The 26,486-nt window shown below is 46.4% G+C and overlaps 10 protein-coding genes and 1 non-coding gene across 11 annotated transcripts; 3 read left to right on the top strand and 8 right to left on the bottom strand.

Moving 5' to 3' along the window:
• Positions 1–46: 46 nt before the first annotated feature.
• Positions 47–1,393, bottom strand: VTP21DRAFT_11252 (uncharacterized protein; the record flags this gene model as incomplete). The annotated part of the gene is made up of 1 exon (XM_069390678.1): positions 47–1,393. One exon carries the CDS (start codon positions 1,391–1,393, stop codon positions 47–49), a length of 1,347 nt encoding a protein of 448 aa, XP_069252802.1.
• Positions 1,394–2,441: 1,048 nt separating this feature from the next.
• Positions 2,442–4,416, bottom strand: VTP21DRAFT_11251 (uncharacterized protein; the record flags this gene model as incomplete). The annotated part of the gene is made up of 9 exons (XM_069390677.1): positions 2,442–2,506; positions 2,590–2,688; positions 2,826–2,877; positions 2,954–3,154; positions 3,229–3,278; positions 3,354–3,507; positions 3,579–3,677; positions 3,747–3,840; positions 3,929–4,416. 9 exons carry the CDS (start codon positions 4,414–4,416, stop codon positions 2,442–2,444), a joined length of 1,302 nt encoding a protein of 433 aa, XP_069252801.1.
• A 2,438-nt stretch (positions 4,417–6,854) lies between these two features.
• Positions 6,855–6,927, top strand: VTP21DRAFT_t112. Its single transcript has one exon. It is a non-coding gene; the product is annotated as a tRNA-Lys (tRNA).
• A 422-nt stretch (positions 6,928–7,349) lies between these two features.
• Positions 7,350–9,024, bottom strand: VTP21DRAFT_11250 (uncharacterized protein; the record flags this gene model as incomplete). Its single annotated transcript, XM_069390676.1, has 6 exons — positions 7,350–7,478; positions 7,541–7,965; positions 8,068–8,338; positions 8,420–8,550; positions 8,610–8,858; positions 8,928–9,024. 6 exons carry the CDS (start codon positions 9,022–9,024, stop codon positions 7,350–7,352), a joined length of 1,302 nt encoding a protein of 433 aa, XP_069252800.1.
• Positions 9,025–9,919: 895 nt separating this feature from the next.
• On the top strand, positions 9,920–13,625 carry VTP21DRAFT_11249 (uncharacterized protein; the record flags this gene model as incomplete). Its single annotated transcript, XM_069390674.1, has 6 exons — positions 9,920–10,103; positions 10,187–11,285; positions 11,352–12,906; positions 13,030–13,397; positions 13,474–13,552; positions 13,620–13,625. 6 exons carry the CDS (start codon positions 9,920–9,922, stop codon positions 13,623–13,625), a joined length of 3,291 nt encoding a protein of 1,096 aa, XP_069252799.1.
• Positions 13,626–13,911: 286 nt separating this feature from the next.
• On the top strand, positions 13,912–16,331 carry VTP21DRAFT_11248 (uncharacterized protein; the record flags this gene model as incomplete). Its single annotated transcript, XM_069390673.1, has 7 exons — positions 13,912–14,050; positions 14,228–14,309; positions 14,382–14,902; positions 14,972–15,083; positions 15,157–15,219; positions 15,287–15,388; positions 15,470–16,331. 7 exons carry the CDS (start codon positions 13,912–13,914, stop codon positions 16,329–16,331), a joined length of 1,881 nt encoding a protein of 626 aa, XP_069252798.1.
• Positions 16,332–17,217: 886 nt separating this feature from the next.
• On the bottom strand, positions 17,218–19,013 carry VTP21DRAFT_11247 (uncharacterized protein; the record flags this gene model as incomplete). The annotated part of the gene is made up of 6 exons (XM_069390672.1): positions 17,218–17,795; positions 17,872–18,432; positions 18,498–18,652; positions 18,723–18,733; positions 18,839–18,855; positions 18,986–19,013. 6 exons carry the CDS (start codon positions 19,011–19,013, stop codon positions 17,218–17,220), a joined length of 1,350 nt encoding a protein of 449 aa, XP_069252797.1.
• A 301-nt stretch (positions 19,014–19,314) lies between these two features.
• Positions 19,315–19,971, bottom strand: VTP21DRAFT_11246 (uncharacterized protein; the record flags this gene model as incomplete). The annotated part of the gene is made up of 4 exons (XM_069390671.1): positions 19,315–19,412; positions 19,474–19,606; positions 19,681–19,708; positions 19,772–19,971. 4 exons carry the CDS (start codon positions 19,969–19,971, stop codon positions 19,315–19,317), a joined length of 459 nt encoding a protein of 152 aa, XP_069252796.1.
• Positions 19,972–20,588: 617 nt separating this feature from the next.
• Positions 20,589–22,173, bottom strand: VTP21DRAFT_11245 (uncharacterized protein; the record flags this gene model as incomplete). Its single annotated transcript, XM_069390670.1, has 3 exons — positions 20,589–20,745; positions 20,812–21,890; positions 21,976–22,173. The coding sequence occupies 3 exons, from the start codon at positions 22,171–22,173 to the stop codon at positions 20,589–20,591; spliced, it is 1,434 nt and encodes a 477-aa protein (XP_069252795.1).
• Positions 22,174–23,459: 1,286 nt separating this feature from the next.
• VTP21DRAFT_11244 (uncharacterized protein) lies at positions 23,460–25,283 on the bottom strand (the record flags this gene model as incomplete). Its single annotated transcript, XM_069390669.1, has 5 exons — positions 23,460–24,417; positions 24,491–24,560; positions 24,621–24,647; positions 24,718–24,835; positions 24,909–25,283. The coding sequence occupies 5 exons, from the start codon at positions 25,281–25,283 to the stop codon at positions 23,460–23,462; spliced, it is 1,548 nt and encodes a 515-aa protein (XP_069252794.1).
• Positions 25,284–26,176: 893 nt separating this feature from the next.
• On the bottom strand, positions 26,177–26,484 carry VTP21DRAFT_11243 (uncharacterized protein; the record flags this gene model as incomplete). Its single annotated transcript, XM_069390668.1, has 2 exons — positions 26,177–26,299; positions 26,383–26,484. The coding sequence occupies 2 exons, from the start codon at positions 26,482–26,484 to the stop codon at positions 26,177–26,179; spliced, it is 225 nt and encodes a 74-aa protein (XP_069252793.1).
• Between the last annotated feature and the right edge of the window lie 2 nt (positions 26,485–26,486).

The following is a 26,486-nucleotide window of genomic DNA, read 5'->3' as shown; positions in this document are numbered from 1 at the left end:
TAAACGGAAAGTGATAAGTGTAAAAAAATTGTATCTTCATGACTGGTTATGTTTCCGTGTTGTCTCCCAACCCAAGGGCCTTCAATCGCCCCCGCAGCTCTTTCCACTCTTCCGTGGCCGCCCCATCATCGAGAGGGTGGATTTCGCATCCCAGCTGCTCCATGAGGTCGCGCGGAAGCAGCTCGTCCTGCTTCCCCTTATTCCCGTTCGGACCCACCGGGCCCGGCATTGGCGAGAGAGGCATTGCCAGGGAGGTGGAGGTGGAGGATCCCCCTGGCTGGGGTGCCTGCAGCATCGAGGAAGGGGAGGGAACGGTGGAGCTGACGGAGGGAAGGGGCGACGTCGACGACGAGTAGGGGCGCAACTCATCCTCCAGCCCGCCCATCAAGTTCAAGTTTTCAAGGCCGAGCATGGCGAGTTCTTGCTGTTGCTTCTGACGGAGAAGCGCTCGCAACCGACTCAGCTCTGCGTCAAGCACTACAGCTGGCGCCGAGCGTCGTGGCCCCAGAGCCTCCGGGGTCAGGTAGAGACCGGTGTTGGAGGCACTGGAAGCGATGCCTGGCCCTAGGCCTCCACTCACCCCCAATCCTTGCAGCCCGGAATCGCTCACCCGTCGTGCGTACGGGTCAAACACTGCTTTGCTGGCGGAGGCCATCGAGCCGGTGGGCGTCAGCGACGGGGAAGCTTTCCCGTTGGGCGGGGGCGGCCCGATGATCACGTTCTTCGGTATCTCGTCGGGTCCGCCGGCATGCCGGTAGTGGCAACGCTTGCCGTAGGGGCAGTGGCCCTTCTCATGAAAGGTGCGGCACGGCTTCGTCTTGAAGTTCCACGGGCGATAGATCGGACGGAGCTCGGCCTCCGAGTGCGCATACTCGCACTTGTTGCCGTAGGGGCAGTACCCCTTCTCCTCGAAAGTGCGACACATCTCGGTCCGGTAAAGCTCACTCTTTTTCATCCTCTCGCACTCGTCGTTCTCGTCCTCATCCTCAAGCTCCCCGAACTTTCCCGTTCCCCCCGGGCTGACCACCATCTCCTCGCCAAATCCGATCCGACGGCCCAGACAGAGCGCGGCCAACTCGGCGTTCATTCTCCGGCTAAAATAATCCTCGCCGCTCAACACGTCTCGGGCGACCGCTGAGGGCGTGGGCCAACGCACGGGGGGGATATCCGAGAGTGGGCTTATCCGGTCGCCCACATAATCCCCCCCGTATTCGTGCCCGCCACCGCTTAGAGGCAGGGTGGCGGGCATGGAAGGGCGGCGGTGCTTCAGATAGTCGTCGAAAACGGGCGGCATGAAGGAGAGCAGAGGATCGGGCTGGTGGTGTTTGTCGTTCTCGAGATTGAGGCGAAGAAAGTCCGGGAACAGGGAGCTTCGGCGGGTGCTAGGGGGCATCTTGAAAGTGTCGATTCACTCTGCACTTGAGGGGATGTTGGGGGAGAGAAAGCTATGGCAGGCACTGCACAGAAAGGAAGAAGAAGACCGGTGGTGTTTTTGGACAAATAAATTGCAAATTTGAGAATAGATAGATTTATATAAGAAAAATGGCTTAAATAAACAATAGATAAACGGTGGAAAGAGCGGCCAAAGAATCTCCTAGACGTGGTCCTACCAGGGGAGGAGGGGTTGAGTCGAGAGGCGGGCAAGATTAATCGAGGGGCTAGCCTTTACCTTTTCAGTCTCGAAACAAGATGAATCAAAGGATCATTTCAATCAGAGCAATAAATTAACAGGCGTGGATAATAAACAAAACACGGTGAAATAAAATAGATAGGTATGAAATATGAAATAGGTGAATGGAAATGCGTTGGCTACTGGAACAAGTGCAGGAGGGAAGAAAATGAAGGATGAATTAGGAGAGAAAGAAAGAGAGAAGGAGGAGTGAGCAAAAGTCGTAGGTGAGAGCGGCGGGGGGAGGGGGGTGGAAAAAAGAAAACAGCAGGAGCAGGACCAGACGCAGACGCAGACGCAGGAGGAAGCGTAAAAAAAAAGTTGATATGCAAGAGGATCCTTTTATTTTTAACGTGTTACAGCAATAAACCAAATGGAAAAAAATCGACGACATAACTGCCTGTTGAGGTTATATGAATGCAAAATTAATACGCTTTGTTTTACATGTTTTCTCCATTTTTTCAATTTCCCCTGCAAACTCGTGTAGCGGCTCTGGGCCACCCGACCCCCTTCCTCCCCCTCTCCGGTCAATGTTTACACTCCCATAACATGATTAATTTCGTCTTTATTGTTCACCCATCAACAAACATCACAGAGTCAGAGGTCGGGCGAAAACGGCTTCGCCGCCAAGGGGGGAGGGGGAGAGAGGGTGCGAGTCCGCCCGAAATTCGGAAACAAGGTCTGACAAGAATCCCCGTTCCGCCGCCGCCTTCTCACACAAATCGCAACCGCACCCGCCCTCCTCCTCCACACCCCCCCACCTCTGTTCGCCTCAGCCGTAGCGATCAAAGTGCAATTCCAGTTGCCTCCCGCCGTAAGTATAGCCCTGTAGTGTAGCTTCATAATTATATAATTCCAATTAATGATGACGTTAATTTCCGGTCCTATATAACTCTAATTCTGACTAGTGCTAAACTTACCCACTGCTCTCTCGGCGGCACTCGTCGAGTCAAATCTTACCACGCCCGACCCTTTCGGGCGGCCGCCCTGCATCAGCACCTGGGCAAACACCACCTCGCCTATCCAACACGGAATGGTTGTTAATCCCCACTCCATCTCAGGGACAAAAAAGGGAAAAGGGAAAGAGGGAGGGGCTGGGGAAAACAGAGCAAGGGAAGAGAGGAGAGGAAAAAAAAAAAACCAGAGAGATCTTTACCAAATCCACGGAAAAGATCACGCAAATCCTGATCGGTGGTATTGTACGGCAGCTAGACCAAGTTAAATAAATACCAATTAAAAATTAAGCTTGCATCCGCCCAATTTCACTAATGAAACGCCACTTACATTTTGCACATAAATTTGTAGTCGACTTGGCTCCGCACCCGCCGGACCAGTCGGATATGAAAACGCGCCACCGCCCGCCGTATATCCATTGCCGGCATCCATCATGGCGCCGTTTTGCTCATTTCCATACGGTACGCGTGGCCTGTAGTCGTGCCCAAAGCGTCCTGCGTGACGAGGTGGCGGGTGCCCCGCAAAACGATCCTAACCATGTGAAGGAAAAGAGAGAGCGCATCAGTAAAATGCCCGCACACTCCATATGGCTAGAGATGGATTACCTCTCGAACCTCAAGTTTGCGCCCCTTGTAATCTCGTCCATTGAACATGGCTGGCAATAAAAATGAAGTTTGAGCATTCTGTTCGCCCGAATAGCATCGGGGAAGGATGAACAGCAATATCTCACCGATTGCGTTGTTCGCGTCTCGAACACTCTCGAAAAGAACGGTTCCGGCGCCCTTGGATCTCCCCGTGTGTTCGAGCAGGATGTCGGCACGGACTATCCTTCCAGCGCTACGGAAATAGTCCTTCAGATCTTGCCATGAGGTGGAGTAGGGTAGCTAAGGTAAAGGGAGGAGAGTTGAGCGCTCCATTCGTCTCGGCCGGACAAGGGAAGGGTGGCCCAACTTACATTTCCCACAAAAATTTGACAACCGGGTGGAACATTGGTAGGAGGGGCGGGCGCTTGGCCAAAAGAGGTGCGACCAAACCGAGGCGTCTCCTCACGATCCTATCAGCAGGTTAAAATAAGAGTTAGTAAATCCAAGTAGATATCGTTGGCTACACCAGGAGAGTAGACCTCGCGGACAAAAATCGGTCGCCCCATCAATCTAGTGTCATTTAATCTCCTAATGGCGCGTTGGGCATCTTCTGGCGTTTTATACTCCACTATCCTACACACCCCGACCAGATATAACCATCAACAATCATCCATTATCCTCATCTCATCCATCCCACTGTCCCAAAAAAATTTTTTTTTACCCGCATCCTTTCGAAGCTCCATTGGGGAGTGTCAAGACATTAGCAAATGTGACCTCGCCAGCTTCCCGCATAAAGTCTTTCAAATCCCTCCAATTCACACCATAAGCCAAATTTCCCACGTAGACCCTGCAATTCTGAGATGATCTAGAGGAGGAAGAGGGGGAATAGCGATCATGACGGCGGCCACGATCATGAGAGCGTGACCGGGATTTAGATCGAGCTCTGGAGGGCGATCTCGAGTGAGAACGAGGACGAGAACGAGAACGAGAGCGAGAGCGATGCCGCCACCGGCTGTCTGGGGAAAGTGAACGCGAAGATCGTCGTCGCGGCAGATTTGGAGACCGCCTATCGGACTCGTTATCGATCACATGGTCATCTCTAGACTCTCTCAGAAGATCTTTGTTGGAATCGAGATCAATGTCAAGATCGGGATCTAGGGGAGGAGGCGGAGGGGAAAAGTGAGATGAAATGACCTCCTTTTCGTTCATTTGTGTTGTGATATAATTGATTGAATAAAGTTGGTTGACTATATCACCCAAGTATTTTTCCAAAAAATAAATGCAATGCACACACAATACTGCTTGCGTCATCAGAATGCGAGTTTATACGGTCCAAATTGAATTAATTACATCGAGCCCAAAGCCTGAACTATGAAGATAGGGGAAGCTTGTTTCGAGCAACCTTTGAACAGCATGGGAACCACTTGAATAGTCAGTGCATGCACGGGAGGTAAGCGACATGCTTGAATTCCATACCTTTCTGGATGCATATCTAGATTTCTTATATTGTTCCCTCCTCTCCCTTCTTTATGCCGTGCTCGAGGTAGATCCGACACTTCTACGTCTAGTCGATTTAAGAGGCCAATGGATACAATCTGGCTAGAGAAAAGAGGTTCACAAGAAAAATTAAATTTTTCACCGACTATATAAACTGTATATTATTTAGGGTTTTGCTTTTCAATTTGGCGCCGATAACAAAATCCATTTACTCGTATCAAATGATGAGTCCTCTAGGGTAGTCTTAATTCATTCTTCCAACTTACGGAAATAGCCAAACGGCGAAGGGCGAAGAATGGCAATAGTCCTCCCTTTTTCTCTTAGAACTTTCTTAGTGGGAAACTGTTCTATTGAGACTCTTTACTGGTGATTGAGGAGTATGATAAACTTTAACGTCAATTTCAACCGGATCCCATTCCCAAGCCTACTTAAAAAGAATTGGAATTGAAGTCTGGTGCAGCCACATTTGTAAAGCGTTTTCTCTTTCCTATCTGCTTCCTTAGTAGTTTGTTATTTTAAATATCATATATCTATACTAGTAAACAAAGTGGTTTGCTGTTCTCTAGGAAGAAACATAGTAGCCCTCTGGGAATAGATTTTAATGTCGAAATCGCCCGGGTCAAGCCTTTTTATGAGGTTGAACTCCTTTTACAGAATATATATATAAAGGATAGATCAAACATCATGCGCCTTTGTGCATGGTATAGCCAGATACTGGCAGAAGTTACAGGAGAAGTAAGCAACCGTGGCAATACCATGATTTTTTTTAGATCAAAAGTGAGTCTTTATTGTTTGATAAGACTCTAAAATACAATCGTTACATAATTAAAATTAATAAAATGTGAGAAAAGCTAGCTATTAGCGCGGTATTGCAATTCGGGATAAGTTGATCATGACAAATTTTCTCCTCAAATGGGTAGATGAGAAAAAAAGCTCAATTAACTGTGGGTATTAGGGAACCGCTTGATAGGTGATATGGAGAGAGAGATATGAAGAAAGAAAAAGGGCTAGTAGTGGGGGCTACTGCGTCAGTCCAGTCCAGTCCAGTCCAGCCGCCCTATTAGCTCCTACTTTCACCGCGCCCATTTTACACCACCCCGTGGCAATACCATGAGTTTTTTTATCAATGTTGAGTCTTTATTGTTTGTAAAGACTCTAAAGTACAATGGTTACATTAATAGAAGCAATAAAGTGAAGAGGAAACTAATGTTGAAGCTTAAGGAGATATTTTAGAACGAATTGAAATGGTGGTCATGCCGGATTTCGGCTCAAAAGGTAGAGGAGTGGTGAGACTCAACTAGCTGTGTATATCAAAGAATGACGTGAGAGATGGGGTGGAGAGTAAAAAGGAAGTAGAGGGTAGGAAGGAGATAAATTAGGGGTTACTGCATTTTCCCAGTATCAGAGCCGCTCCGATCGTTCCTTCTCTAACCGCGCCCAGTTTGCACCACCTTTTTCGAAACTGTTCGATTTGCTGTTTTTTTCGTGCTCGTATTATTTCGGCTCCTATAGCTTCCTCAATATTTAATCTGGCCCGGTTGATGATAATTTCGGGTGAGGCTCGGGTGCTTTCAAAATGGAAAGCAATCCGGTCTCGGTGGATTTGCCATAACACGGAGTCAAAGACAATTTGGGCTACGTGTCTCGCTGTTCTCGAGGATTCCGTTAGGTCTCCTAAAATGAGGTTGCGAGCAGTCAGCACCTGAGTATTCTGGGGCCCTGCGATGGTGACGATGCACCTCTCCGCCCATTGCCACACTGGCGTGAGTTCAGGACAATCGAAGAATGTATGGCGAATTGTGTCTCTCGAAGCGTTGCATCGGGTGCACTTCGGGTCGTGACCGGGAAATGTCGAGTTAGTGATCACTCGTTCCACAAGAATTCGCCAGCGTAGCGCACGGTGCTTTGAGAGAGTGGGGCGTTTGTGAACGAGGGTCCAGATTTTCCTCCAATCTTCGGGCGTAGATCCAGCCTCGGGCCAGGATTGAGGCACCAGTATGTTCGGCTCTAAAGAGCCGTTGCGCCTGAAGTGACGTCCATGTCGGGTAGAGTCCACCCCGTGGCAATACCATGAGTTATGTGTCGATCGCAAATATTTTCAATCCATTTTCTATAATCAAAAGCGAATCTTGAACCTTATTTTCGTGGTCGCCCGGCTAGCTCAATCGGTAGAGCGTGAGACTCTTAATCTCAAGGTTGTGGGTTCGACCCCCACGTTGGGCGTTAAATTTTTCTTCTTTCACTCTAACAACCTTAGCACTTTCAACAATGCGGTGACAAAGCCCTCATGACTAGCAAACCTTAGTTCAAAACCTGTTCAGGCGAAAGTGTCTTATTAATCCAATTTCACTCCTTTTTTTTCACATAATAACTCTATCAAGTCAAGAGTTAATGGATAAGGGTATTAAGGTCATGTCCATTTTAACTTGTTTTAATCAAGTAGTCTGACGGTCAGGAATGCTAGAGTTGCCAAAGAAAGGATGCCATGTTTTACTCATTTTTTATTCTTGTAGCTTGATGGATGTTTTAGGGGTTAGGGCAAGAAATTATGCAATTACACGGAGTGGGTCGTAGAGTATCCACCATGTTCTCTATTTTATTGTGTTTTATTTTATTTTTTCTGTTTTACTGACCAGTTTTTCTGATCAAGAAAAATATTGGATCTCTAAACCAACAGAGCGTATAGGAGAACTTCGATCCGAAAGATCTGCGACTAAACCAAGGCCAAAGAGTAGGCGCCGGTTCCACCGGCCCTCCCAAATTAATGCCAGCCCCTACCACAAAAGTTAGACGACCTATCAATATAATCGGAAAACAAAAGTGAAATGCAACTTACCTTGTTTACTCCTATTCTAGCTTTCAATAAGCTCTCAAGTCTAGCATCCCGCTTGTCTTCAGGCGGGACGGGGGTCTCCACCACCTGCACTTCGCTAGTGGGCTCCATCTCCATTAAACTGGGCGTCGCCTTTTCATCCCTCTCCCCCTCGAAAGCCTCTATGGAGTCTGCGGCCCAACCGCCGGCTAACTCCTCCACTTTTGAAAACCGTGGATCAGCGCTCCTCCACTCCATGCCCATGACCAGATCACTCTCATAGCTATACACATTGAAATCAAATCGCGAACAAAGCGCAAGACGGTCGGATACCTCTGCACTGTAGGTTGTCGAGAGGTAGCCAACAATGGGGTTGAGCGTGAAAGTTGCAGTAATGGGCGGGGAGTTGGTTTGAAGAGGACGAGTGCAATACCGAACCCCAAGTGACACTATGCCAAAAGCAATGCAGGAGTCAATCGATAGTTAATTATGGGGGCGGAGGAGGGGAGACTAGGCGTATCCCTGTTGAAAAGATTGAAATGCGAACTTACACCCCCCACTCTTGTCTTTAGCTGCAAAGTAAAGTTCACCACCTGCAGACCACTGGCCCCCGCCTCTGTTTTCGCTTTCGTGCGATGACTCACTTTCGGTGTTCACTTGCATGGCCTCATGGGTCTTGGATGCGTCATCTCCAAGGTGGGGACGCGGTGTATTGCCTTTACCGAAATTATAGAGACCTCTTAGACCAAATAGATAGGCATCTGTACTGAAGAAAAGTTCTGAACAGTATTTCCCATTGTCGTATTGCAATTGAGTTGTTAACTGCCAAGATTAATAAAAGGAGCATAGTCATTACGTCAATAAAACAGGATGTGAATGGAGGAAAGAAGAATTCGAATTTACATAAGAGGGCTCTTTGGGTCGAGGATTGCTAATGGCGGTGATAAAGTATCGTGATTGGGGTGAAATTCTGCGGGTATACAGAGTCTCTAAGGTTCCCGTTGGAAGGAACATTCTGCCATAAATGAGATAATCTAATTCGCCATGAGTTAGTAAATACAAATGCATTAGCAAATTTGGTTTAGCTGCAAACCATTGTCTGTTCTCTGAATCTCCTCTAGATTGTTCTGCTTTGAGGGAGGAGCAAAGATCCGAAATCGATCCGTCTCGCGGAGATGGGGTGCTCCCGTTTCGAGGTTAAGAGGTAGCGAGGTGAAGAGGTATCCGATGGAGCCATTTAGGACAGGGAGAGCATGAATAGAGAAGGCGGATTTCAGGAGCGAGGTTGGACTCTTTGCGATGCGGAAGGAAAGTCCATATGGAATAGTAAAGTCAAGTAATTCTGGGTAATATTATGTGGATAGAAAAATATGAGCAAGTTTACATGAGAGATCGGCGATGTAAATTTTACCTCTAGGAACCACACATAAATTGGAATATTGATTCTCTTCATTCCAGCCAGATGCTCGCAAGTATCTTCGTAAACAATAATCTAGAAACTCCCGCATGCTTATGAGAACGTTCGTGATTAATATGGGTGTCAAGTATGAAGATTTATTATGCTAATTTCTTATTGACAGTCCACGAATCGAGGATTTGTAGACTCCGCAACATGGGGGAAGAGATGAATAATATCTATGAAAAAACCAAATTGAACCACAATCCATAGAGTCTATGTAATAAGGTCATCTCGAATACATTAGATCGATGAGCAGAAACATTAGCTAGATACAATCTCTATAATTATAGGTTCAAATATGACAAAGGTGATTCAAATTCAGAATTGCAAAAAAGGATTAATGGTGTTTGTTTAATATGCAATGGATGTCGAAGCCTTTTCCCCAGCTCTGATATATGCCTGGCGTTGAACTGATTCACCAGTAAGACAGGAGTATTGAAGTTTTGGTGAAAACTGGTGCTGGAATCTGGATGGCGACAGGAACAATTCGATTACGGTTGACTAAATTTTTATATCGGAGGGATGGTAGAGTGAAGATAGAGCAGCGTTATGGCCTATAGCCCTCGCCGACAATTACGAGCTGTAGTATGGATGACCTAGCAGCCTTCGAAAGATAGACTGAAGTCACGACTCTATTCCCTCGTACCGTTGACAAGGATTTGCAGGCGGGGGGTGGAACAAATGTGCTTTCGCACACACCTTTACCCAGAACACTTAGCCGGTCCTTTCTGTCACTCTCCATTTGAATACTGATTGCTGACTGGCCGACCAATCAAGTTACAGGTGCTCGGGAAAGGATTGATGATGGATTTTTGAGGCTCCGTTTAGCGTCTAGTAACAACAACTTAATATTCGGTCCTCTTCTTTTGTAGATACTCTATCAAGTTTTTCAGATTCACACAGCACTTGGCCAATCCTGCTCATCCAATATATAACCTACATGAATGAAAGCTGAATGCCGTTGCATTTTCTCTTCCCTTTCGCTTCGAAACGCTCGGCTAGCCCGTCAATCAACGCCAAGCTGCGCGTTATCTGCACATGTTAAACGCAGAGCATATACCCAGGTGGCCTCCGTTGCTTCCGCTAAGAATTCTCCAAAGCGAAATGAAACAACACGGAAGACATCAAGTAATTCATATGCGGCGGAATCATTTAATTTGTATACGATGATAACATGGTATCTTTTTGATTATCTTTCAAACTCTACTTAGGTCCTAAGAATCCTGTCAATGTACAGATGTTGAATCGGGTTCTTCATAAAAGCATATTTGGAACACAACGACAGGCAAGGCCGATAGAGGATTTGGCGAAACGCAAGCAGCTTTCCATTGAGCATCTCAAGCGGCAAGAAATTTGGGGAAAGCGCGCAGAGGAAGTGAGAGATTTGGGCTTCAAATTACCAGAGCTTCGTGGAACCAATCTTGAGGAGCACTTCTATAATGTCGGATTGGAGGAGGCGGAGCCTCACTTAACACTAGCCAAACGATTTTCCGATGTTTCGCTCCCTCCCAGGCCGACTCCGGATCGTTGGCGGATGGCGTCAGGGTGGACGAAATATACAAACGATGGAAAGGCGGTGCCCGTTGAGCATCCGATGGAGGAAATGCTGGTGTTTGATGTGGAGGTGCTAGTTCCCGAGAGTCAATATCCTGTGCTGGCTTGTGCTGCGTCCCCAGAGGCCTGGTATTTATGGATATCCCCATGGCTCATAGGTGAAAGCAAAACTAGCGAACACCTCGTACCCCTCGGCGATATCCCGCGTATTGTCGTCGGCCATAATGTAGGTTACGATCGCGCGCGTGTTTTGGAGGAATACCAACTAACCAAGACGACGACCGGTTTCCTCGACACAATGAGTCTTCACATCGCTGTTGCCGGATTGTGTTCGCAGCAACGACCGGAGTGGGTGCGTGAACACAAATCGATGCAGCGAAAAACAAAAAAGCCGGTCAGGGAGGAGGAGGATGAGGACGACCAGGGCAGCACCCTCTCTTCGCAGGACATCCGCGACCAACTCACCAAGTTCTATGATGTGAGCGCAACCAATGGGCTGCAGGAGGTGGTGGAGTTTTACTGTAAAGAGCGAATTGACAAATCACGGCGCGAATGGTTTGTAAATGGGTCGCTCGAGGACGTTCGAGAACACTTCCGTGAGCTGACGGACTACTGCGCACAAGACGTGGAGTATACGCACAAAGTGTACTGTAGGGTTCTCCCCCGCTTCCTGCACAACTGCCCTCACCCGGTGTCGTTTGCCGGGATGCTGCATATGGGGAACTCGTTTTTGACCGTGAATGAGACGTGGGAGCAGTGAGTTCTCATAAGTCTATTTGACATTTTGTTTTGAGGGGCGTGCTAAGCAGGATACTCGCATAGGTTTATCCGGAATGCCGAGGAGGCGCACGATCGCATCAACCGGCGTTTGGATGCAAAATTAAAAGAGCTCGCTGAGGATGCATTGCGCTCCAAGGATGTCGAGTCTGATCCGTGGCTGCGACAGCTTGATTGGACAATCAAGCCTCGAGCTCGCATTCTCCGCGGATACCCGGAATGGTACCGGGACTCTTATGATAACAAGCTCGGTATGCTTAAGATCACCACTCGCTCTCGGATAGCCCCGATCCTTCTTAAACTGAAGTGGAATGGATTCCCTCTTGTGTTCTCCAAAGAGCATGGCTGGACTTACCGAGTGCCGAAGGATTCTAATTTCGAGACCAAGCTCAAGCCTTGTAAATTTGCCCCCCCCGGCGACAAGGACCATGAGCCGGCACTCTTCGAAGATACGGACGCGCAGTACTTCCGCGTTCCCCACAAGGACGGTGAAGGGGCACGCTGTGGCAATCCGCTGGCTAAGGGGTATATTTCGCACTTCGAAAGCAACACGCTCATGTCCGAATACGAGGCAGCGCGCGAAGCGCTCGACATGAATGCACAGTCAGCCTATTGGATCAGTGCACGTGACCGAATCAAATCACAGTATGTGGTGTGGGAACAAGCGGGTCTCAACATGGGGCTGCCGAGGCGGGAAGGAGAGGGGAAGAAGAATGGAATGATCCTTCCCCAAATCATCACGATGGGCACGATTACCCGGAGAGCGGTGGAGAAAACCTGGCTGACGGCTAGCAATGCCAAGCCCAATCGCATTGGGTCCGAGCTCAAAGCGATGGTGCGCGCACCTCCCGGTTACAAGATTGTTGGAGCGGATGTCGATTCGGAGGAACTCTGGATCTCGAGTGTCATTGGCGACGCGCAGTTCCGGATCCATGGCGCGACCGCACTAGGCTGGATGACCCTGCAGGGAAGCAAGGCAGAGGGTACCGATCTCCACTCGAAAACGGCGCGCATCCTTGGGATCAGCCGAGAGAAGGCAAAGATTTTCAACTATGCGCGAATCTATGGTGCCGGTGTGAACTATGCAGGGCGGATTTTGCTACAATACAATCCGAGTCTGGACGCCGAATCGGCGCGCGAACGCGCCGTCGCGCTCTACGAGTCCACCAAGGGGGTGAGGCACCACTCCAAAGGCGGCCTGTTCAAACGGCCGTTTTGGCACGGGGGCAGCGAAAGTTACATGTTCAATGCCCTCGAGGAAATCGCGTTATCTCCCAGTCCACGAACACCCGTGCTCGGCTGCGCCATTACCGATGCGTTGAAGCCGCAGTATAATGCCCAGGGAGAGTACTTGCCCTCGCGCATTAACTGGGTCGTGCAGTCGTCGGGCGTGGATTATCTCCACTTGTTACTTGTCTCCATGTCGCACTTGATCAAGCGGTACCAGATTCAGGCGCGATTCATGCTCTCGGTGCATGACGAGGTGCGATATCTGTCGACGGAGGAGGACCAGTATCGAACGGCGCTAGCACTCCAGATCAGCAATTTGTGGACCAGAGCCATGTTCAGCTACCGGCTTGGAATGGACAATCTTCCACAGGTAAACCGCTTGCTTGCAGCATCCCTCCAACCCTCCATTCTTTTTTTTTATTATTTTTATCCAGTTTCACATTATCTCTTGTGAACATCGGATCTAACCACAAGCTTCTTTTTTTTGGCGCAGTCGGTTGCATTTTTTTCGGCCGTGGACATTGACCATGTGCTCCGCAAGGAGCCGTTCATGGAGTGCAAGACCCCATCGCACTCTACGGCGATCGAGCCCGGGGTTTGCCTTAACATCGACGAGATCCTCGAGAAGACCAACGGGGGGCAGCTTGCAAGAGACGCGGAGAAGAAGGAGAAGCAAACCAACGTGGTCGTGCCCGACTTCCAGCTTCCCCCGCCGCTGCCGCCCGCGCAATTGAACTTTTTGGAGGCGCAGATGCATACGGACCTCAAGCAGTACAAAGAGCAGCAGCGAGAGAAGAAGAGCTCGGAGCGAATTCGGCGGCGCGGCGGCAGCTCGACGATGATTATCGATGCCACGGACCTGTAAGTATCCCGCCGACGGCGGTGATTGGCTTGACTGAGGCGTGGTTTAACCGGTGTTCTCTCCCCCACAAATTAGCGAGTACGATCTCCTGTCTCAGCTTGACGATCAGTGGAGAAGGAGTGGAAAGCGGTTTGCACGGAAGGGCATCCATTTGGTGAGTTCTTGTTTTGGTGGGGATCAATGCATGGCAGCTAATCGCGATATCTACGGGACCATTTTAGACTTAGCCGCGAGCCGCATGATTTTCATTTGATTACTTTTTTTTGCGCGCTCCATTTCTGTAATTAATTAAGTTCTCGTTAATATTCTATTTATAAAGTTTACAGTACCACGCACTTTTTTTTGGGATGCTCGCCGCTGTGGCTTTGGGACGAGGATGAATCAAGAAAATTTCAAGGTGGATACAGAAAAAAAATTTTTTCCTTTTCCCTAGTCTCCTCTTCTCACTCCGCAGTCGAAATAAGCAAAGCGTTAGAAGCTCATTACGAAAGTGCGCTAATTTCTAACGCAACCATGTCCGTGTACAATCATCGTCCCATGGCCCCGCCTGGGCGAACCAGTGATCTACTCGACCAAATAAAGGCAGAGTTTGAATCGCTCTCGCAGGAGGCTTCCGTGAGCAAAATGCGATTGGATGATTACGAGCACAAATGTAAGTAGACCACATCCTTCATCGATGGGGCTTGACGCTACTGCCATTGCCCCAAAGATGGCATGAGCTTCGGCAGGCCTACCCACGCCGATAATTGGCTCTTGAGCTTCAAATTCTAAATCGGATCTCTCTCCCTATCGTTGCTAATCTGTTTTATATTTTTGTTCCCTTGGATAGTCGCTCAGCAGATCCAGGAAATGAATCTTTTCAAGCAGACACTAATGGAGCTGGAACAGACCCATGTCCGATTCAAGCAGCAGTAATTATTTTTTTCTTATTCCCTTACATTGAGTCATTCACCCCAAACCATAAATGATTGTTTGATCTCCAGATGCGAGGAAGAAATAGCGCGGCTTCGTCGCGAAAATGAACAGTTACGTGCTGGCCATCAAGTTCCACCCAGCTCGGGTCATCCGCCAACCTCTCAGGCTACCACCCCTCGTCCTCCTCAACTCGGCCATGCCCAATCCAACCTTTTTGGTGGAATTATGGGAGCTCGACAACAGGGTGGGTTACCTCCTTCTTCTGGTCCTCCACCTGGAGCTGATCCGCATCATCCGCCGCCATCCCATTACCCCCCATCGGCCGCAGCTGCTGGAGCAGGGGGCTCTAATTATGTGAATGGAAATGGATTGCCGCCTCCATCCTCACAGCAGCAACAGCAAATGCTGCCCACTCCCACCCAGCAGCAGCAGCCGCCTCAGCAGCAGCCCCAGCACCAGCAGCATCCTCCCCCAGTACAGGCGCTCCAGCAGACACCAAAGCGTCGGGGAGAGATTGAAGCGGCCGGAACCCATGCTCCTCACCAGGCGGCGGCGGCGGCACATGCGGGATACGCACCGGGTGGAATGCGTAAGATTTTGAAAACACAAGTTGATTGACTAAACGTTTTTGATCTATTTTCTGGTAATGCTACTCTAGCTGGCGTGTCTCCAAAACCTGCGATGGGCGGTACGGGCTTTCCCTATCATGATATCGATAACGAGGCCGTTCCGGCAGCCTTACGAAAGGAGGGCCACGACTGGTTCGCTCTGTAAGCTACTACCTTACTCGTTTCGATGGTTGGGCACATGGTTACTGATCTTCTTTTATGTCCACACTCACAGTTTCAACCCGAAGGTCCCTCGCTTGCTTGATGTAGATTTGAAACATATTTTGGAACACAATAGGTAAGATGATTCGACATCCCCATCCTTGCATTTCCTGCACCCTTATCGTATCACCACCCTCTCCTAGTGTCGTGTGTTGTGTTCGATTCAGCTCCAACGGCCAGTATCTTGCTACTGGATGCAACCGAAGTGCTCAGATTTATGACGTTCAAACTGGCAAGATGATTACGTAAGTTGCTTTTTCAACCTCTTTTCCCACCATAACGTATCGGCAGGGGCTGACACACTTTTATTTCTGGATGTATCCCAGCATGCTAATAGACGAGAACATTGCCCGCGACGGCTCCGACCTTTACATCCGATCGGTCTGCTTCTCCCCCAACGACCAGTTCCTCGCCACGGGGGCCGAGGACCGCCAGATCCGCATCTGGGACATTGCTTCCAAACGAGTGCGACAGGTTCTCTCGGGACACGAGCAGGACATTTATTCCCTTGACTGGTCACGCGATGGACAGCGCATCGTCTCGGGCTCCGGCGACAGGACGACGCGGGTTTGGGACGCAGAGACGGGCCAATGTCTGCACGTGTTGACAATCGAGGAGGCGGGGCAAAAGGATGCGGGCGTGACTAGTGTAGCGATATCCCCCGATGGCCGCCTGGTTGCTGCGGGATCGCTGGACAAGATGGTGAGGGTGTGGGATGCGCAAACGGGATACCCGCTGGATCAGCTGGAGGGCCACAAAGACAGTGTGTATAGTGTTGCGTTTGGGCCGGATGGAAAACTCCTGGTGTCTGGGTCTTTGGATCGGGCGCTACGCCTCTGGGACCTGAGCGGATTAGGGCGACCCGGCGCAAACGGCACGGGTGGGGGTGCGCAGGCTGGCAAACCAAGCGGCGGGGCAGTATGTCGGCAGATTTTAACAGGCCACAAGGACTTTGTCCTCTCCGTCGCCATTTCGCCCTGTGGAACTTGGGTGATCTCCGGGTCCAAGGACCGATCCGTTCAAGTGTGGGATGCCCGCACCGGACAGTCCCAGTTCATGCTCCAGGGCCACAAGAATTCCGTGATCAGCGTGGCGCTCAGCCCGAAGGGTCAGCCGTTGTTCGCGACCGGCTCGGGCGATTGCAAGGCCAAGTTGTGGGCCTACCATGCTTCTCCCGGCGTCCCATAAGGCCTTGCACCAGTTATCCCCCTGCACAGTCACTGCTTATTGTTTCTCTGCCTTTTTACCTTTTTTTCCTCTGCTTTTGCGCTAGTTTCTTTCCTGCCTTTTCTCTTTTTCTTTTCCTTCTCCTCCTTCGCTTTATCTCTCTATTCTATATATATATTCTGATTCTATTTCTTTTTTTTTGTTGTTTTAGTAGTTGTAGTGACTCTACTATTATTATCATGATCATTCCCTTTACCTCTCTTCACCCCCATTCCCCTCGTTTCTTTCTCTTTTACTCTTTTCTTCTTCTCTTTATCTTTTTACCTTACGAGTTCCATGCTTTATTTCTCCCAGCCATCTCTTTTCTTTTATCCTCTCTTCATTTTATTTTCTAGTGAATTTTCGGGTGATGGGGCTTTAGTTCTTTCTCTCCTCAACAAAATAAACGGAATAATGGATATCTTCTTTGGACTTCCTAGCCTTGAGAGGGGAGAATAGTAAAAACACCCCGTGCACAAAGTTGGGGAGCAGCTGAGCCCTAGAAAACAGTAGTCAGAGTACTTATTTCCAGCCATAAATACCTCAAGGGAATAACAAAAGAAAAGAAGACAAGGATATTTTAGCCAAGGAAAGGGAGAACTAGTAGAGTGGGACGATGGGAAGGAAGGAAACGAGATAAACAGATGTATATTTAATAGTTAGACGAGGAATATTTAATATTATTTAAAAATATAGCCGTGAAGAAGTAGAGGAGGAATATAAATGCAAAGAATAAAAGAAAAAAAGGGGATAATTTTAAACCAAAAAAAAAAAATCAAAACAAAAGCTAAACTAGCACTCTTTTTTTTTCTTCATCTTCTCTTTCTCTCTCTCACTCTTTTAGATTTGCATAGCTTATGGCTCCTATCTAGTATTCTTGCACTGACTCCTGGGCCACTTCGCCCTCCTCCTCTTCGTATTCCTCTTCGGCGGTTGCTTCCTGGTACTGTTGGTACTCGGACACGAGATCGTTCATGTTCGATTCGGCCTCGGTGAACTCCATCTCGTCCATACCCTCGGACGTGTACCAGTGCATGAAGGCCTTGCGGCGGAACATGGCCGTGAACTGCTCGTGGATACGCTTGAATAGCTCTTGGATGGCGGTGGAATTGCCGATGAAGGTTGCGCTCATGGGAAGGTTTGCCGGCGGCACGTCGCAAATGACGGTCTTGACCGAGTGCGGAAGCCATTCAACAAAGTATGACGAATTCTTCTGCTGCACATTCGTCATCTGCTGTTCAACCTCCTTCGTCGACACTTTGCCACGGAACACGGTGGCGGCGGTGAGATAGCGCCCGTGACGCGGATCCGCTGCCGCCATCATGTTGCGTGCGTCGAACATTTGCGAGGTCAGCTCGGGCACGGTCACGTTGCGATAGTCTTTGGAGGTCACTGCGGTGAGAGGTGCAAACCCAACCATGAAGAAATGGAGACGAGGGAATGGAACTAGTATTCAAAGTGGTGGGGTGGGGTGAGTTAAATACGGGGGAGGAGAGGCGTTTTTGCATTCCTTTATGCTTACCCATGTTCACACACAGCTTTCGCAGATCTGCATTCAACTGACCAGGGAATCGCAACGACGTCGAGATACCGCTCATCACATTGGTCACCAGATCGTTAAGATCATTGTAGTTGGGGTTCTTGAGTTTCAGTGTTCGGAAGCAAATATCGTACAGAGCCTCGTTGTCGATGCAGTAGGTGGCGTCAGAATTCTCTACCAGCTGATGCACGGTCAGAGTTGCATTATAGGGCTCTACCACGGTGTCTGACACCTTTGGCGAAGGCACCACTGAGAATGTGGACAGCATCCGATCGGGGTAGTCCTCTCTGATTCTTGAGAGAAGAAGTGAGCCGAGACCTGACCCTGTGCCTCCACCAAGCGAGTGCAGCACCTGGAAACCGGAGAGCGAGTCGGCTTGCTCGGACTCTTTCCGAACCACATCCATCACTGAGTCAACAAGCTCAGCGCCATCGGTGTAATGGCCCTTGGCAAAGTTATTGCCCGCACCCGACTGCCCATAAATGTAATTGTCGGGCCGGAAAAGTTTTCCGTAGCGACTTGAGCGCACTGCATCCATTGTGGCTATATTTCAGAGTTATGTGTTTAGTTATTCATCTCCATTAAAGCATACAAAGATTGCTTCATACAGGGTTCAAGATCAACGAGCACTGAGCGAGGCACATAACGCTGATTAGATGCTTCATTATAATAGACATTAACACGAGCCAACTGCTGCGGATTCGTGCCTTTATAAACGCCGTTTTCGTCGATACCATGCTCCTCAGAGATTACTTCCCAGAATCTAGAGATTATCCAGAGAATCAGATGATGATGATGATAATGACCACGTAAATCAAAAGATCAAAAATTACCTTTGGCCAACCTAGAAGATAAATGGAATTGAGAAGTAGTAGAATTAGCAATTAGATTCGATCAAAATGTATGAAAATTCAGCTACTCCTGATCAACCAGCGGTTGAACCCTTTACCTGATTACCACATTGGCCTAGAGACAAAATGCAGGGCAAATGGAAAGAGAAGTGAAGGGGAGAGAAATTATTAGCATCATGTCGCAAATTAATAAAGAAGCTCAGGACTAATATTTTCGCAATTATTTTATTTTATTTTATACTTACCAACTTGAAGCAAAACAATTTCCCTCATGATGGTTGGTATTAAGGATTAAAGAAAGTTACGCGTTAATGTTTTGGTGATTGCTGTGAATGTGAATAATATTTAATTATAACAGGAAGATGCACTATTTAATTTTCTTTCAAAAAATAAAAAAAGAAGGGGCATCTATCTGGCGCGAGGCATTTTTGGGGTGTGGTGCACGTAAAAAATAATTAAAAATTCACGACCAGAAATCCAAAGAATTTAATTTTTATTCAACGAAGGCTATAGCCTCTAGTGGCACTCTGCTGAGATGTAGCTTACGCGTTCCATCTTTGAATTGGACTCATTTTTACAGATTCAAATGCTGCCCTGTGCAAACAGACCAAGCAGAGTACGCGGCGCTTAAACACATGACGCCCAGCGTTCCAAAGAAACCGGCACATCGGCCTACCAGGTAAAATGTGCCATGAGCATTGAGACAATGGGCTTTAAAATCGTAATATTTTACCAAACCCGCCTGCGTTTTCTTTGGACAAAATCCCCAAGTTAGCGTGTAACACTCGCGATACGAAAAGTGTGCCAAGGAAATAATGAAGTATCCTTCGTGGACACCCATTTAATTCGGCGACCGAAACAAAAATCTACTCGGATATAGACATGATTGGTTAGCCCATGAAGTGATTCTCACCAAGCGGAATAGGAAAGCAGTACTCACCAAACCTAGTGGAACATATTCAGAAAAACTATAGAGGCAAAATGGCATTAGACATAAGGCTACGGAAATGTCCATCCACTTAAGATCTTACTTCGCATGGGCACGGACTGCCCTGTCCATCTCTGAGTATCTCTGCAGCTCGAAATCTGAAGGCTGTATCTGCTTGTCGGAATTCGTTAGTAGCAACTGCTTCGAGGTGAACCGCTTCGTCCCAGCATTCATTGAAAGATAGGCGAAGTAGGCGGCGAACGCAGGCGACCACTGAGCAACAACCGGAATTAGCTGGGGCATTTTTCTCAAGTTTAAAAATCGATCAAGCTTCTTATTTTTTCAGGAAAGGTGTAGAGTATCCAACAGGAAGAAGCATGCAGTATATTTAAAGAAATAGAAACAGGGGTATATACGCCCTGCAAACATTAAGATGGGAAATATGGTCAGAAATCTTGTGACTTTGCTGAATTCATTTATTATAAATGCCATAATTGGTAGATTTAGCCCTTATGTAGCCACTCTAATAGAATGATGATGTTCATCAGATGCATACAGTCGGCGGTTATCCGCCAACTTGCCCGCATCGCATTTAGAGGATTATTATAGTATTCACCTTACTATAATGGCATAAGTCGTGCCAAGTGTATGATAAGAATGAGGTTATAGATATAGTATATGGGATATTCTAGTCAATCCAAAAACCAAGACAAATTGACTCAATATGCGCTACTGCCCTTTGACAGTGATCTGGCGTCTGATTATTTTTCTGTTTTCGTTTTTTTTTTGTGGCAGCAATTGAGTGGAAAATGCAAATATATCGTCCGAAAAAAAGTATACCAACATGAAAACAATAAAAAAATATTTACAGCTAACAAATTATAAACCAAAAAAAGAGTCCGAAGCAAACATGAATATCATCACAATCCCTCATCGTCAAAGCTTCCCCCTATCCTAGCCATAGCTATTCGTCTCCGCAATCGAAGACACGTAGAGAATATTTCTTCCATATCCAACTCGTAAACTTTTCCAAAGAGTCCGCGTCTCAAATGTGATAAGAACATGAAATAGTCCGCACTAATGAAAAAGAAGTGGAGTTAGCCCTGGGAAGAAGGAAAATATAAAACCAGCAGGAGGGCTTACACTGCAACAATCCGATCTCTACACACTCGGTCCAGTGGCATCCAAGTGATCTTCTTCTCAACTGTGTCTCGATCACTGTTGTCGATTCCATCGTATCCCGATACACTTGAAAGACCTCTAGTGGTCGAAAACGCTAAACCAAGGCCGACGTATCCAAGCCGAAACCCTTTAAATCGTAAATCAAACTCACAGTGTTTTATCCTTCCACACCTTGTACACTTGGTCCGCCTAACAGTGGCAGCATGCCCATGCTGAGGAGCGGGAGTATTGGGCTGAATTTCCACATCTTGACGCGCAATAACGTCTAGGATCCTACGCTTGACAAATGGGCCACGCCATGCTTTGGCCCCTTCAAAAAGACAGGACTCAATCTCACGTAATGTGTCCTTGAGATAGGTGAAATGTGTAGCGTGAGCAATAATGGAGGCATCACCTCCGATCGGGGTGACATAAGAATACATGAACTTGGAGAACTCTGCTAATGCTATAGGATCGACCTGTAGTTCTTTGCTTTCCTTCGCAGGAGATAGCCGTGGATGCTCGAGCGTAGCTTGGGACAGCTCATCGATATCTGCAACCATATGTGCCATTTCTTTTAGCCGTTCCTCGCGTCGCCGTGAAAATGCGAACGCCTCACTCAGGTGCCCAGGAGGAATATATCGCTTTAACTTCTCCAAATACTCTCGTTGTTCTGCTTCATCAAGCATCATGACATTGATATTGGCCAACAATTTTTTACCTACGCGATCAAATAAAGAAGGCTCCTTTGGATGCGTAGTGAGATTTTTCTGGTGAGGCGAAATGGGCACAGCTAATCCTTTGGAGTCAAATTGCTGGATTGTGTTGTAAAGGAATTGCGCGAGGGAAGTTGAAGTGGAAGTAACTGAAGATCTTAATTGCCGCCCATTTTTCCAGTAGAGTTCTCTTTCATTCCTTTGAAAAGGAACATGAGTTTCAGCCGGTTCTTCTGACGAGTCGGTACTTGAAGAGCTATCAATGGCCGTCTCACTTTCAGTAGCTCGCATGCTTAGCTGTTCAGCCCAATAGCGATTTTCTTCTTCCCTTTTCTTCGCGGCCAGCTAAGATATGCGCAATCAATTCAATTGAAAAACAAACTAGTTCAAAAGTGTGCAATAATATGGCAATGCAATATTCAAAGGTTACCTTTAATGCCTCTTCCAAATCCAGAATATGACCCTCCATTATTCTCAACATCTTGTCGGCCTCCGCTAACGCGTCAATCAACTCTTTTTGAGGTTCCTCTACTCCTTTTGCCTCTTCTCGGAAATCAAGCGTGGATGCCGATGACCAACGTCTCTGCTTATGCTGCGTCCCTTCTTCATGTGGGAAAACGATTTGCATTGTTTATATTGTCTTCAGGAGGAGGATGCAATGACAGAATTTTTTCACGTTGGAAGACGAACAAACTAAAAATGGGCATAAAATTAAACCAATTTTAATTTACTCCTAGTAGACTAGAAGAAAAAAAAAAACAATATTGATATACTGAGAGAAGAGTTTGAAAAATGAACGCGTAGAGTTCCCGTTGATTCGGAAAAGCTACTGAGGGGAGGAATGTTACATCTGGTTGGACCACATTAGAACATCTTGCCTGAATTGTAACCAAGCACGCTGCTTAAAATGAGAAAAAAATAATATTCAGTTGCATTTTTTATTAGTCGCCTCAAAACCCTCTTTCCAGTATTCTTCAGGGTCGTTTCCCTCCATTCGATTCCTTCCAGGTAAAAATATCAGTTGCTCAACACTTTGATCATAGTAAAATGGTATATTCTGAATACTTTATTAAGCTAGATGGAATCCTTACTCCCTTTGCGTGATGTCAGGATAAGCATGGCTGATGTTAGTGAAAGATACTTACAGCCAAAAGAGCGACTTATATACCTTGCTTGTTTTATATATTATAAACTTTTTTAATGAGTATCTATTATATCCGTTATTAGAATTAAATTGCATCCGCTTGTAAAAAGTCTAGATTTTGGTATTAGTTTTTTACTGTGAACACTTAAAATATAAAATAATTTACCCATTTAGTGGGTGTATGATATATTAATAATGTGCTTCAACTATCTAAACGGTTAAGGTTAATAAGGTCAAAGTAAATGGATGGAACACAGAGCGTCCTTTCAATTTCATATATGACAAGTATGGGATGTGGCGGTGGGAAGAGTCGGTATTACTGACTCAGTCTTTGTCGCCATCACGTATGCGCTCTAACCTAACCATTTTATTCCTTCTCATATTGAAACTTATCCCCAATGTTAATTAAAATTTTTGGCTTAAGGATTCTTTTTTTTTTCTTGCTTGAGCATAAAGGAGAGTGCATTTTGTATGATCATATTTGTCCGCACAATCTTGAGAAGCAGAGAAATTAATAGCCATAGTTTTATACACATATAATAGGAAAACAGCTCCATTAGCAAGAAATTGAAAATTAAGTGTATAAAATAATATATATAAAAATAAGCATAACAATAGGAGAACAGAAGGAAAAAAAAAAAGAAGGCAGCTTATTAAAAGATAAAAAGTTTCTCATGCCATGTTTTAATAAAGCTGGCTAATTTACATGCACACAATTTTTCCTAATTGTAATAAAATCAAGAACGAAAAACGAATAATCAGTACATAGTTTATCTACCACTTTCCTGCGTCAGCTCTCCGCCGTCCGTGTTGACTGTATTACTTTCATTTCGATCCGACAACTCCCTTAATTGCCCAATTTCTGGTAATAATCGAGGAGGGGATGCTACAAAAGTTGCGCCTTGCAAATGTTCAGCTTCAGCCAAATCGGTGGCCGACCCATCGGAAGTCTTGCGGCGATGGCGCTGCCTTCCTGACGGAACAGGCATGCTCGAACGAGTAGATTTCATCCGAGATTGAGGAGTATCATTTTCAGTGCCATCTATTTCCAGGTCATCCTCTTGCTCTTTCTGCAGGAACTCGCTGTGGTTTTCTCTTTTCGAACGATCTGCTAGATCCCCGCCATTTTCCACTACCGCCAAAGTTCCTGGCTCACTGCGTCGTTTTTCTTGGATTGTTGAAGAAGTGTCTCCAACTTCACTAGTAGTAAAGAGGGGCACAGCTTCATCCTCGCCAACCTCAACTGGTGCCAACGTTGCTCCTAACATTTTCTCTTTGCTTTGTAAGCACGTTGTGGCTGAAGTTGAAGCTTGTGATATCGTCTTCGTTTCCGTACCGGAGTCATTCGTAATAACTTCGGGTAAATGCGTGTCTGTAGGCTGCTTCTGTGACTCATCTTCTTCATCTATTTCCGTCCTTGCTTTCTCCCGCTCCTTCTTAAGCTCAGCAACTCGTGCCCATAGTTCTGAAACTTCAACGCTAGCTTCTAAGTCGACATAGGTACGGCACATAGGACATTGAAACTGAGGATGGTTATCTACAAGAAGAGGACGAATGCATTTGTAGTGAAAAGAGTGCGAGCAAGGCGCAACAAAGAGAGCCTGGAAAGGACCAATTGCGTAGAGACAGATACAACATTCTGTACTGTTAGAGGCTCCATCGGATTCACACAGTTTGCCAAGATTGCTAATGTCTAGCAGTTTTACAAGATTTTCGAACAAGCTCAATCTAATTATTAGGAAAAGATTGAGGTTAGATTATGTGTGTGTTAAACAAGTAATACGCCGGCAAGAATAATTACTTAAAAAGACTTGCTTCTTCTCGAGCATCGCGATTCAACTCCACACGCATCTTAACACAACGATAAATTTCTAAATAAATACGTCAACATTAATATAGATCGCGATAACTTGGGTGAAAATAAAGCATACCATCTCTTCCACCTTGATAATCTACACCTGTATTTTAATAGAAAACATGTTATAAATTAGATTAAAAGAAAAATTTATCCTATACCATCAAAATTACCAAGTTGAATCACGTCTCCATCTCTTAGTAAAAATGGCTGACTCTGAACACCAGGAGGGCTCAATCTTGTATGATTCAAAAATGTGCCCGACGATGATTTTGTATCGCGAATGTAAAACTAAACAACGGATATAAACAAGTCCATTCTAATCATAATGGATCTAACTAGGCAAGTGAGGAAAATAGGATACCTTGCCCCCTTCAGTCCAGATTTCCGCATGTCCTCGTGAAACCACTTTACTTCTAAAAGCAACATGCGTTGGGCTACGCGATCTCTCTGTAAATCTTCCTACTCGTAAACAAACTCCCTCCGGCACCCTCTTGTCAATTATATCGAATCTAAAAGATCGAGAACCGTCAAGAAGAGGAAGGAGTCGTATACGAGATTCAGAGGCAGTTGTAGATTCGGGAGGATTGGCTGTGGTGGGAGATTCAGTGGTAGCCGTTGATTCAGTATTAGCCAAAAGTTGGCGAGCTGTAGAAGAGGAGCCCCGTTCCTGCTCTCTCTCAGGCGAGGAGGGAGACAGATAACTTGCTGCGGATGCAGATGGTCCCGGCCAGAACATGTGTTATTGGTGCGATTTATGTTTTTCTGTGATCACTTTGATTTATACAGAAGAACCAACGTACTGAAAATTGGGAAAGAAATCGATAAATTTTGGCTGCGGAGGAATTGAATAGGTTGTACCAGAGAGGTATTGTTCCCGTTGTATTTCATTTGTGAATAGAACCAAACTTCCAGAGCTATTGCTAGATCGGGCACATTTTGAATGCATTAGGTCGCCTAATCCAATCTGAAATTCTTTGAAAACCAAAGGCAAAGAAAATATTGAAGGGCACTACCAGGGAATACAAGCACATCTAACTTCAATCTCGTAGAGATGAAATTTCAGTCGTTTTGAGCGGAAAATTCACACTTCCATAAATAAACAACACCACTCCAGAAATTTTGGCACTTTAGACCTTTCTTTCGATCCAAATTACCTAATATAAAAGCAGTGAATTTTTGCGTTCCCATCACCTTCATGGTCGGCTTTTTACAACCATTTTCGTGCAAATTTCTAAAAAGATCATTTATTAAAATTCTTATAGGAAAACAAATGCCCCTCGACTTATTTATTAAAATAGCTTTTCCAGAAGCTCATTAAAAGAGAAGAACATCTACAACCAAAACATACAAAAATAAAGGAAGATCAAGGGGGATGTATAAAAGAACGTAAGGTATATTAAAAAGGAAGGGAATTATCACAAAGAACGAATTGCGAAAGAAAAAAAAATCCTTCTCAAAAAATGAAACACTTCCCCCCTCCATTCTCCCATCAAGAAAAGAAAAAAAAAAAAGAATATGCAAAAGAAAAGAAGATTATAAAAGTACTAAAAAAGTGTAATAATAATAAAGTTCTTGAACTAACAGTCTAGCCTAAAGATGAGGCGGGTTTGAGTAGGAATGATTAATCAACTAACAGTCATCGCAGTGATAGTGACCGCCCTTGAAGTAGATACCCTCGCCACCTTGCTTGGATAAGTTGGAATTGTCACCAGGCCCGCTTGCCTTGGTATTAGCGTTGCGGTTCTCGCTACTCTGTGGGTTGGAGTTCACCATTGAATCGAGCAATGACACATGGTCGATGATGTCGGCATTGTTCAGGGTGTTATCCAAGACACCACGACGCCAGTGATCGTGGTAATCGTCATGATGATGATGGTCATGATGGAACCAATGATCATGGTGATCATGATGATCGTGGTGGTGGTGGTGGCAATCATCG

Source organism: Calcarisporiella thermophila (assembly GCF_041956535.1).
Source record: "Calcarisporiella thermophila strain CBS 279.70 unplaced genomic scaffold VTP21scaffold_8, whole genome shotgun sequence".
In the NCBI taxonomy this organism is placed as follows: domain Eukaryota; kingdom Fungi; phylum Calcarisporiellomycota; class Calcarisporiellomycetes; order Calcarisporiellales; family Calcarisporiellaceae; genus Calcarisporiella; species Calcarisporiella thermophila.
This window is presented reverse-complemented; position numbering and strand designations above follow the sequence as displayed.